The following is an 11450-nucleotide window of genomic DNA, read 5'->3' as shown; positions in this document are numbered from 1 at the left end:
GTGCCGAAGTACAGCGCCGCGCACGCATGGATGTGACGGGAGCTGGAGGGTGGGAAACAGATTGCCCAGCCAGCAGCCCCAGCCCCCCCACAGTGTAACAGCAGAAGGGGGGGTAATTCACAGTGGGTTGAAGAAGTGAGCTGTGGCTCACGAAAGCTCATACCCTACCAGAAAATATTTTTGTTAGTCTTTAAGGTGCTACTGGACTCTTGCCCTTTTCTACTACAGCAGAAGGGGGGGATTAGGCTTATTAATGCACCCACAACCCTTGCTGCCTTTCAGTTTTTATAAATTTGGAAGCAAAAACATCTCTTCTTTGGGTTGGATTCCTAGGCGCTGAAATGGCCTTCTAGGAGTGCCGGCCTCTCGCTTCCAGCCCGGGACTACTGAAGTCGAACTTTGCTGCATATGTTGGCATTTTTGGATCCATCCCACATAGGGTTGCCAGGTCCCTCTTCGCCACTGGCGGGAGGTTTTTAGGGCGGAGCCTAAGGAGGGCAGGGTTTGGGGAGGGGAGGGAATTCAATGCCATAGAGTCCAATTGCCAAAGCAACCATTTTCTGCAGGTGAACTGATCTCTATCGGCTGGAGATCAGTTGTAATAGCAGGAGATCTGCTAGAACCTGGAGGTTGGCAACCCTACTCCCACCTCCTGTCCCCACTTATCTGTTCTCCCCCCACCAAGAAAAGATTATATGAAGACAGCCTGTGAATCTTTGCTTCCCCCCCCCCCCCCAGCTAGGGTGGCTGGAGATCTCCCACTATTAAAACTGATCTCCAGCCGAAATAAATCAGTTCCCCTGGAGAAAATGGCCACTTTGGCAATTGGACTCTACGGCACTGAAGTCCCTCCTCTCCCCAAACCCCGCCCTCCTCAGACTCCACCCTCAAAATCTCCAGGTATTTCACAACCCAGAGCTGGCAACCCTACCCATTGAAGTCCCTCCCCAAGCCCCACCCTCCTCAGGCGCCACCCCAAAAAACTCCACGTATTTCCCAACCCAGAGCTGGCAACCCTACCCCCAGCGGCAAGAATTTCTAGGCACCGTGCAACACAGCTGAATTTCCTAGGGATGAAAAAGCACAGGAGGATGCAGGTACTTTGGAAAAAGTTGCTTTATTTGCAGACATCGAAGCAGAGGGCACGCAGAGGCAAGTGGGCCCGATTCCCAAGGCAGCAGAGCCCCACAGAGAAAGACAGCGCCAGCAGAGGTTTCTCCTTCAGCTAACCTGCGGCAAACCAGACGCAAAATCGATATATATCTCTGTGCTATCCAAATGCCCTGCAAAATGCCAACCGCCTCCCCCTGCCAAGTGAATGGCCCATTCAGCAGGACTTGCAAACGGCCTTCAGCCTCTATAGTCTGATCCCTTTCTTTAACTAAGGCCATCCTGATAGACCCATTCATAGTAATCATCAAAGAGCTTGCAGCTGTAGGAACAAGGGCTGGGTCAAAACGGGAGGTTGGAACCTGAGTTAATATATATTAAAGGGGGTTGCCGCACTTTGTATTCCCAGCGATGTATTAAGAGTTTGAAAATGTTGTAAAAAACATCATCGCTTTAAAAGGGTTTTTGGATACCACGGCTTATAAATGGTTGGAAAACGTCTTCACGGCTAAAGGGGCCAAACAAAGTGCGAACAGTATTTTTTATAACGTTTTCAAACCCTTAATACATCGGTGGGAATACATACAAAGTGCGAACAGAATTTTTTATAATGTTTTCAAACTCTTAATACATCGCTGGGAATACAAGTGCGGTAACCCCAACTGATTACATTTTGTTTAAATCCTTTTTTTTCTCCACCCCTCCTTATCCAAGAACTCAGAGTGGTATACGCAATTCCCATTTTGAAAATGTTCATCTGGAGGTGGATCCATAAGGTTGCCACCTCTGGGCAGGTAAATGTGTGGAGATTTGGGGGTGAAGCCTGGGGGGAGGAACCTCAGTGGGGAATAGCTAGGGTTGCCAGGTCCCTCTTCGCCATCAGCGGGAGGTTTTGGGGGTGGAACCTGAGGACGGCCAGGTTTGGGGAGGGGAGGGACTTCAATGCCATAGAATCCACCTTCCAAAGCGACCATTTTCTCCAGGGGAACTGATCTCTACCCCCTGGAATTCAGTAGTAATAGCAGGAGATCTCCTGCTTGTACCTGGAGGTTGTTGTATATAGAGCAGTGGTTCCCAACCTTTTTTTGACCAGGGACCACTAGGACTTTTTTGTTCGGTGCAGGGACCCCAAGGTTCAAAATAAAAATTCAGAGAATTTGAAAGTAAACTTTAATCATAACTGTTAGTTAAACATTAAACTTAGAATAATATTTGAATATATATTTTTATAATAGAGAACTTTTAATTGAAAATATTAATTGATTATGGGTTTATAACTTTGTTTTGCGGACCTTAATTTAGTTTCTCGCGGACCCCTGGGGGTCCACGGACCCCTGGTTGGGAACCAGTGATATAGAGGCTGGCTAATCTCCTGTTAAGGAAAAATATCCCAACACGCAGCCACTTCCAATTCTTTTGTTTTTATATTTTTCCCATGCTTAGTATATCTTTAAATACCAGTTCACAGAGTTTTCATAACACGATTTACAATAGTAAACCAACATAGACAAGATAGATAAATTGTCCACAATGTCCTGCAATCCAAGTCCTCAAAGAGAAATTACAGATGTCTTGCTGCACAGTGTCGTCAAGCTGACCAATAGGATTCCTCTTTTGCACAGCCGTTTAACAATCCATACTCAGTTTCCTATAAGGCTCATGAGCATGGAACTTTGAATCGCAAAATTGTGATCGGATGAAATTGTAATTATCTGAAGAAGCAGAAATCCAGCGAAACAAGGCATAACCGGTTGCTTGTCATATTATCATTGCATTAGCCTGCATATATTCACTCCGGTGGATACTGAGTATGGATTGTTAAACGGCTGTGCAAAAGAGGAATCCTATTGTTCAGCTGACTTTTAGAAGACATATTGCAAGATGACACTGTGCAGCAAGACATCTGTAATTTCTCTTTGAGGACTTGGATTGCAGGACATTGTGGACAATTTATCTATCTTGTCTATGGTGGTTTAGTATTGTAAATCGTGTTATGAAAACTGTGAACTGGTATTTAAAGAGATACTAAGCATGGGAAAAATATAAAAATAACAAAAGAATTGGAAGTGGCTGCGTGTTGGGATATTTTTCCTTAACAGGAGATTAGCCAGTACCTGGAGGTTGGCAACCCTAGGTTTGCCCTAGAGCAGGGGTGTCAAAAATAAGGCCCGCAAGCCGGATCCGGCCCCTTGAAAGCTCTTATCTGACCTGTGAGCCAGCCAAGGCAACCACCCCCCACACTCTCGATCTGGGCCAACCAAGTGACCTTTATGTCATATCCGGCCCTTGTAACAATTGAGTTCAACACCCCCACCCTAGAGTCTGCCCTCCAAAGCTGGAGGCCAGTTCTACCACCTACCCAACTGCTTGGTAAATGTGGCCTCCAGAGTCCCATAGAAACCAGTGAGTTGACCTGGCCTCCAGAGGAAAAAAAAGTCCCCATCAGGAGCCCAGGTCTACCACCATGCAAACCAATGGGTAGACCTGGCCTCCAGTTTTATAGTATGTATGTGTTTGTTTATTAATTACATATAGTTGGCCCAACCAAGAGAAATTTATGTTATATCCGGCCCTCCTCACAAATGAGTTTGACACCCCTGCTGTAAATGACCGGGTGCTTGCACAGGGGACCTTTACCTTGACGTTTACACCACCCTGAGCTCTTTGGAGAAAGGAATAAAATGTACGAGACCGAATTCTTTGCTGTCCTTCCAAGCAGCCAGGTTCCAAAGCATGGTGTTATACAGATGTTAAAATTGGAGACTGTCTGTTCTATAGAGGCCATGGATTGAGTTTAGTAGCAGCGGCGGAGGAAAGAAGTGCTGGTGTTTTATGCGGGGAGGCGTTTAGAAAATGAGCCACAAGTAGAGCCGAAGGCTGGTAAGCGTTCCCTCTTCCGTCTCCTGGTCTTAAGAGCATCAGTTTCCCACCACCCCTGCAGGGTAGCTGAGGCAAGGCAGACACTTTGGCTTTCTTTTTTTAAAAAATCACTGTATTCTGCCCTGCCTTGCTCCTGATGAGAACCGCACTCGGAAAGGAAACGATTAATCCGTTTCGGGCAAGGCCTTTTTCGGGTGATGCTGGCATCCAGCCAGGGCAGAGAAAGAGCCACGGTTTGAAAGGGGGTTGGCTCCGTTTGGGGAAGGCAGCTCTCAGGCCCCAACGCTTGTTCTGTCTTGCAGGTGAGAAGGCAGCATGGCTTGCTTCCAGCCGAGGCGAGTGGTCTGCTGGGCTTAGGGTTGCCAACCTCCAGGGATGAGCTGGAGAACGCCTGCTGTTACAACTGATCTCCAGATCAGTTCCCCTGGAGAAAATGGCTGCTTTGGCAATTGGACTCTATGGCAATGAAGTCACCCTGCCCTCCTCAGGCTCTACCCCCCCCCCCAAAACCTCCTGCCAGTAGCGAAGAGGGACCTGGCAACCCTAGGTGGGCTGGCTCCTCCCTATCCAGCAACAGAGTTTTTTCCAGAGCGCCGGCTTCCATATTTTAACCCCCAAGCTGAAAAGTCGACTGGGCATGTTCTGAGTCATGTCGGTTTTGCCTAGGGTTCCCATCTCCGGGTTGGGAAATATCTGGAGATTTCTGGGGTGGAGCCTGAGGAGGGCGGGGTTTGGAGAGGGAAGGGGCTTCAATGCCATAGAGTCCAATTGCCAAAGCAGGGGAACGGATCTCTGTCGGCTGGAGATCAGTTGGAATAGCAGGTGGTTTCCAGCCACCATCTGGAGGTTAATATAAAGATAGACACTTCTTTGTATACAGTAGTTAAACCAAAATTCACACAGAAAACAAATATTCCAAGCAATTTGAATATAATTCTAATATTACCATCATAATGCAAAAGTCATATCCAAGCACAGGTCATAAATTACAAAGTCACATGTATTGTTCACAAGTAGGTGCATACAAACAGGTAATTGTATAATCCTGGTTTTAAATGTAGGTAAGTAAACACATCACCATGTATATAATAATTCTAACAATATTCATCTTCTTTAGCAACAATATATTCATCAGAAGTCAGACAGGTGAGGGAACCTCTGAAATAGACTGAATATACTAGCCTGGTTAGGCAGAAGGATCAGTCTTCTACCCATGGGGAGTTTAAAATTGTGCTTATAAGATAAGCAAAGAAATACATACCAAGTGAAAAGATTAAGGTTGAGGAACTGATGAAGAACGAAACGGCCATCTTCCTCTCCTGTCTGACTTCTGATGAATATATTGTTGCTAAAGAAGAACAATACATGTGATTTTGTAATTTATGACCTGTGCTTGGATATGACTTTTGCATTTTGATGGTAATATTGGAATTATATTCAAATTGCTTGGCATAGTTGTTTTCTGTGTGAATTTTGGTTTAACCACCTGCAGGTTGGCAACCCTAGTTTCCCTGCATCCAGCTCTGAGCTTAAAAGGTGGAGGGTTCGGACAGGGATCCACACAGAGAGGCTAAATCTGTGGCTCAGGGGAAGAGTCTAAAGCGAGTATTTACATCTACTATGCAAACAGGATTGTGTGAGGAGCGGAGGGGTCCCCACCCTTATTGAGCCTATGGGCACCTTTTGAAATTGGGACACAGTGCAGTGGGCGCTGCCACCGAAATGCTGCTGCTGCAGGGGCAGCGCCAGTCACAAAAACGGCTGCGGCAGTTTACCTTCGGTCACACAGTGAAGATCCTCGTGCTGTGGTGGCAGCTCCTCCCAACACAATATTTTTTTAACAAATCTGCACAAATAATCAGAAACCCTGCTGGATCAAAGCCCCACCTGCCCAGACCCACTTTTTCAAAGCACTTGGGCACAAGGAAAGGTGTCGGCAGCACCACGTTGGGGACCCCTGTGGTTTGCTCTCACCGGTTTCATTCTTAGAGCATCCAGTTAATGTTCCTCCTCCTCATTGCGAACATTTCCAGCCATCATCGTTGGAGGCAAAAGAGCAGAGATCTTCCCAGGGGAAGTTTCCCAAGTTAGTTAGGGGGGTGGAGGAAGAGGTTATCTGAATATTCCATCTTGCACTGGCTAAGAGCGGGGTCTTAGCGCCAGGGGCTCCATTACTGGCGGGCCTTTAGCCAATTATTTGATGTATTCTTTTTTTTTTTTTTTAATGCTAGGGAACAGGGGAAGTGCCTTTTCAGATTATTGGCCCCAGGCCTGCAAATGGCTTGAGCTTCCCCTGCCAGTTGTTTCCAACGTAGGGCAGCTGTCCACAACCAGTCATGCTTGTCATTAGCAACTGAGGCACCTAGCCAGACCTGGGCAGGTTGCAGGATGCACCCCGTAAGGCAATGATGCGGGGGCAGAGAGGCCGACGTTGGCAAGGGCTGAGTGTATCCAGCCATTCCACGTTCGCATTGCAGAAAGCTTCCTCTGGGACGCAGAATGCAGCAGTTTGAGAATCTGCTTTGGAAATCCAAGTTTTAGCCCTTCCAACTGCATATCTAAGCTTGAAAACGCATGCAGGATCTCTGAGAGAACGCCGAGCGAGAGTTTCAAGGGGTCAGGTAGGGGCTGTGGCTCAGTGGTTAATCCCCGCCAGCTCCTCTTGAAAAGATTGAGTGATGTGAAAGACTCAAGGCTCTGGACAGCCATTACCAGACAGAGAAGACGGTACTGGCCTTGACAGACTGATGGTCTGGTTTGGCAGAAAGCACTTGGGTGCGTCCTGTTATTTGGGGTGGGGCTCCGTGGCTCAATGGCCCAGCACCTGCATTGCATGCAGGAGGTCCCAAGTTCAATCCCTGGCAGTTAATAAGCAGTGCGTAAGACCTCTGCCGGAGATCGTGGAGAGCCAGCGCCAGTCAGATTGGACAATATCGAGCTTCACAGACCTATGGTCTCTCTTGGTATAAGGCAGCTTCACGTGTTCAACGGTCAGGGATGGGGGAGCAGAAGCAGAATAACTTGATGCGAGGAAGAGGCAGAACTCTTAACTTGCACAATTGAAATGGATTGCAGAATTTGGCACAGAATTTGCACTTAAAGTAGAAGCAAAAGAAGAGGAGTTGGTTTTCATATGCCGATTTTCTCTACCTTTTTAAGGAGAATCAAACCTGCTTGCAATCTTCTTCCCTTCCTCTCCCCACAACAGACGCCTTGTGTGGTCGGTGGGGCTGAGAGTGTTCGGAGAGAACTCTGACTCGCCCAGGGTCACCCAGCAGGCATCATGTGGAGGACTGCAAATCATACCCAGATCTCCAGATTAGAGTCCGCAGCTCATGTGGAGGAGTGGGGAAACCAACCTGGTTCTCCAGGTTAGAGTCCACCACTCCTAATCACTACACCACACTGGCTCTCATACATAGGGTACCAGACCAACCTAGTATATCCTCTTCTTCCTCCTAGCTAGGGGGCACCCACTGAGACCCAAACGGTGAACCATGATGCTTCCCCCAGGTGTGACTCCCCCCAACGCTTCCATTGCCACTCTCAAACATTGGCTGCTATCGGCGCCTCCTCGAAAGCCGTCTTGAAGACCTGCAGCAGGGACCTCCTCACAGCGTCCTGGAACTCCTGTCCCACAAAGACGTAGAGCAACGGGTTGATGCAGCTGTTGAACATGGCCATGCACTTGGAGAGAGGGATGGCCACCATGCGCACGACGTCCGGGACGGCATCCATGGAGATCCTGGCCAGCGCCAGGGCGTGGTAGGGCAGCCAGCAGAGGAAGAAGCAGAATGTGACCCTGGTGACCACCACCAAGGGCTTGCTGGACTTGTTGAACTTCTTCTTGCGCATGGTCACCACCAGAATTGTGTAGGAGATGGAGATGACGAGCAACGGCATGAGGAACTGGTAGAGAAAGATGCAGATGGTGAGGACTTCGGCTTCCTGCCAGTCCTGGAAGACGTCCAGGTTGCTGCAGGAGGTCCGGTTCTTCTCCACCAAGGTTTCGGTGAAGAAGTAAGAGCTGGGGACGAAGAAAGCCAAGGAAAGCAGCCAGAGGGCTCCGCAAGCCACCCAGGTGAGCCGCGGGGTACGGTAGTTCTGGCACCAGACGGGGGCCACCACGAGCACGCAGCGGTCCACGCTGATGGAGCTCAGCAGCAGCACCCCGCTGCATAGGCTGAGCCCAAAGAGGCAATTGGCCACCTTGCAGGCCACGGAGCCAAACGGCCAGTCCAGGTCGAGGGCCAGGTTCAGCACGGTGACCAGGACCAGGGAGGTGGAAGCCAGGTCAGCCAAGGCGAGGTTGAAAAACCAGACGGTGTTCGACGTCCAGCGGAGCTTCCAGCCGGTGACCCACAAGACCACCCCGTTCCCGGTCACTCCCGTCAGGAAGATGAAGCCGAAGGCCACCCCGGTGGTGACCTTCACCGCGTTGCGCACTGTGGGATCCCCCAGGAGCACCGGGGGAAAGGAGTCGTTGGCCGCTGGGGTTGTTGACATCTCCCTGCTAAAAAGAAAATGAGAGAGAGAGAGATCTGTTGAGAAGGGAATGATTCCCCCCCCCCTTCAACACATGAAGCTGCCTTCTACTGAATCAGACCCTTGGTCCATCAAAGTCAGTATTGTCTATTCAGGCTGGCAGCGGCTCTCCGGGGTCTCAGGCAGGAGTCTTTCACATCACCTACATGCCTGGTCCCTTTAAGTGGAGATGTCGAGGATTGAACCTGAGACCTTCTGAATGCCAAGCAGAGGTTCTACCACTGAGCCATGTCCCCTCCCCAAATGCAGACTGCACACTCACATGAACACATGGACACACTTGAAGCTGCCTTATACTGAATCCGACCCTTGGTCCATCAAAGTCAATATTGTCTACTCAGACCGACAGTGGGTCTCCAGGGTCTCAGGCAGGGGTCTCTCACATCACCTACTTGCCTAGTCCCTTTAATTGGAGATGCCGGGGATTGAACTTGGGACCTTCTGCATGCCAAGCAGATGCTCTACCACTGAGCCACAGCCCATGCTTTATTTGTTGGGGTAGTAACTTGCAGGACGTGTTCCTTAAATATATGCTTTGGGCATGTTCAGTCATTCTGTTTTTCTGGGAGGAAGTTGTTACTCATATTAGTTCTGTATTAGAATGTCCATTGTTTTTTGAGGATGCTTAGGTACTTTTAAACTATGGGTGCTTCCACACATGCCAAATAATGCACTTTCAATCCACTTGCAAACGATTGTTAAAGTGCATTGAAAGTGGATTGAAAGTGCATTATTCAGTATGTGTGAAAGCGCCCATATCTGAATAGACAACAAAAATGTTGGGCTGCGGGGGGGGGGAGGGAACTCAACCATACAAGTACAGGGAGCCTCAAAGTTTGCACTGGAAATTATAAAAGTTTATAAAATAATTATATTTGTTAAGTGTACACAATAGATATTCAACACAGTTGATGATATACCTATTAGAAATATGGAGTGGTGGACTCTGACCTGGAGAACCGGGTTTGATTCCCCACTCCTCCACATGAGCGGCAGAGGCTAATCTGGTGAACTGGATTTGTTTCCCCACTCCTACCCACGAAGCCAGCTGGGTGACCTTGGGGTAGTCACAGTTCTCTCAGCCCCGCCTATCTCACACGGTGTCTGTTGTGGGGAGAGGAAGGGAAGGTGATTGTAAGCTGGTTTGATTCTTCCTTAAGTGGTAGAGAAAGTCGGCATATAAAAACGAGCTCTCTTCTTCTTCATCAAGTGTGTTCAATATTTCTGTAACTGTTTACAATGGTTTTACATGTCGCCTGTATTCCAGGCCTAGTGTTTATACATATCTATTGTATACACTTAATAAATATAATTGTGTGTGTGTTAAGTGCCGTCAAGTCGCTTCCGACTCATGGCGACCCTATGAATGAAAGTCCTCCAAAATGTCCTATCTTTGACAGCCTTGCTCAGATCTTGCAAATTGAAGGCTGTGGCTTCCCTTATTGAGTCAATCCCTCTCTTGTTGGGTCTTCCTCTTTTCCTGCTGCCCTCAACTTTTCCTATCATGACGGTCTTTTCCAGTGACTCTTATTACTTCATAATATTTTATAATTTCCAGCTCAACCTTTGAGGCTTCCTTTTAAACTATCTGCCCATCCCTTAGAGTCTAACCGGTGGTCAACTAAAATGGTCCCTCTGTGCCCTTTCTATAGCTAAAAGACTCTTATTACAGCACTGGAGAGATAAATGCCCACTTCCTGTAAATCAGTGGATCGAGGACCTTAGAACTGTATCTTTGGACTTACTTTTAGATATTTGGAAACTTTCTATAGAAACTGACATGTAGATCTGCTGCTAGTTATATTTTTAATTCCACTCCGTACAATTTTTTTTCTCTCTTTCTCTGTCTCAAATTAGTTACTGAGTTCTGAGAAGGGAACAACGACATCTTGGGTCACACTGCCCTAGGGTTGCCAGCTCCAGGTTGGGAAATACCTGGAGATTTTGGGGTGGAGCCTGAGGAGGGCAGGGTTTGGGGTGGGGGAGGGACTTTAATGGCATAGAGTCCACCTTCCACAGTGGCCATTTTGTCCAGGTGAGCTGATCTCTGTCGCCTGGAGACCAGTGATAATAGTGGGAGATCTCCAGCCACCACCTGGAGGCTGGCAACCCTACCCTCTCCTGATGTAGAACTGGTTTTTGAACCCCTGTGTGGAAGTGTCTTGCCAGTGCAAATGGAGAAAGGCTCAGTTCGAATCTAGCTGGCTACAAAGTCACTCCATGACATGAGACCAGCTACCTGCAATCTAAGAACAGTGACACTGGGTTGCCCTGCAGAGCTCTTGTATCTCAGTAACCCTTACAACAGCCCTGCAAAGTAGACCGGTATTCTTGGGACAGAGGAAGGGGGCAGAGCCGTGGCTCAGTGCTAGAGCCCCTCCCTCTCCAGTTACAAGGATCTCAGGTGTTAGGTCATACCGCTTTAGGGTTGCCAGGTCCTTCTTTGCCACAGGTGGGAGGTTTTTGAGGCAGAGCCTGAGGAGGGCGGGGTTTGAGGAGGGGAGGGACTTCAATGCCACAGAGTCCAATTGCCAAAGTGGCCATTTTCTCCAGGGGAACTGATCTCTATCGGCTAGAGATCAGTTGTGATAGTAGGAGATCTCCAGCTAGTACCTGGTGGTTGGCAACCCTATACCGCTTCCTGCTTCAGGACCTCACAACTGGTGTGAATAACAAGACAGGTATCTGGGCGGAAGAAGCTTTGCCGGTTTAGCTGAGGCACATAGTCAAGCTTGCTCTCCTGTCTCTTCCTCCTCGATGTTTCTCTTCTGGCTTGAGGGAGCTATGAGTAGGCAAAGGCTATAAATTGAAGTTGTACTATTGCCCACACACTATTGCCCACACACTCCAGCCTGGCTGGAGGTTCCATTACCGCCATGCATGCTGAAAATCCTGCCATTACTTCACCGCTCAAC

At 48.4% G+C, this 11450-nt stretch overlaps 1 protein-coding gene across 1 annotated transcript; it reads right to left on the bottom strand.

Moving 5' to 3' along the window:
* Positions 1-7536: 7536 nt before the first annotated feature.
* LOC130474673 (chemerin-like receptor 1) lies at positions 7537-8496 on the bottom strand. Its single transcript, XM_056846371.1, has one exon. It carries the CDS (start codon positions 8494-8496, stop codon positions 7537-7539), a length of 960 nt encoding a protein of 319 aa, XP_056702349.1.
* Positions 8497-11450: the final 2954 nt, after the last annotated feature.

This window comes from Euleptes europaea, chromosome 3, assembly GCF_029931775.1.
Source record: "Euleptes europaea isolate rEulEur1 chromosome 3, rEulEur1.hap1, whole genome shotgun sequence".
NCBI lineage: Eukaryota > Metazoa > Chordata > Lepidosauria > Squamata > Sphaerodactylidae > Euleptes > Euleptes europaea.
Note: the sequence above shows the minus strand (reverse complement) of the source record. Positions and strands in the feature narration are given on the sequence as shown.

Excerpts from the sequence above, each read along its gene's own strand:
- LOC130474673 (XM_056846371.1), bottom strand. The coding sequence starts at position 8,496 with ATGTCAACAACCCCAGCGGCCAACGACTCCTTTCCCCCGGTGCTCCTG.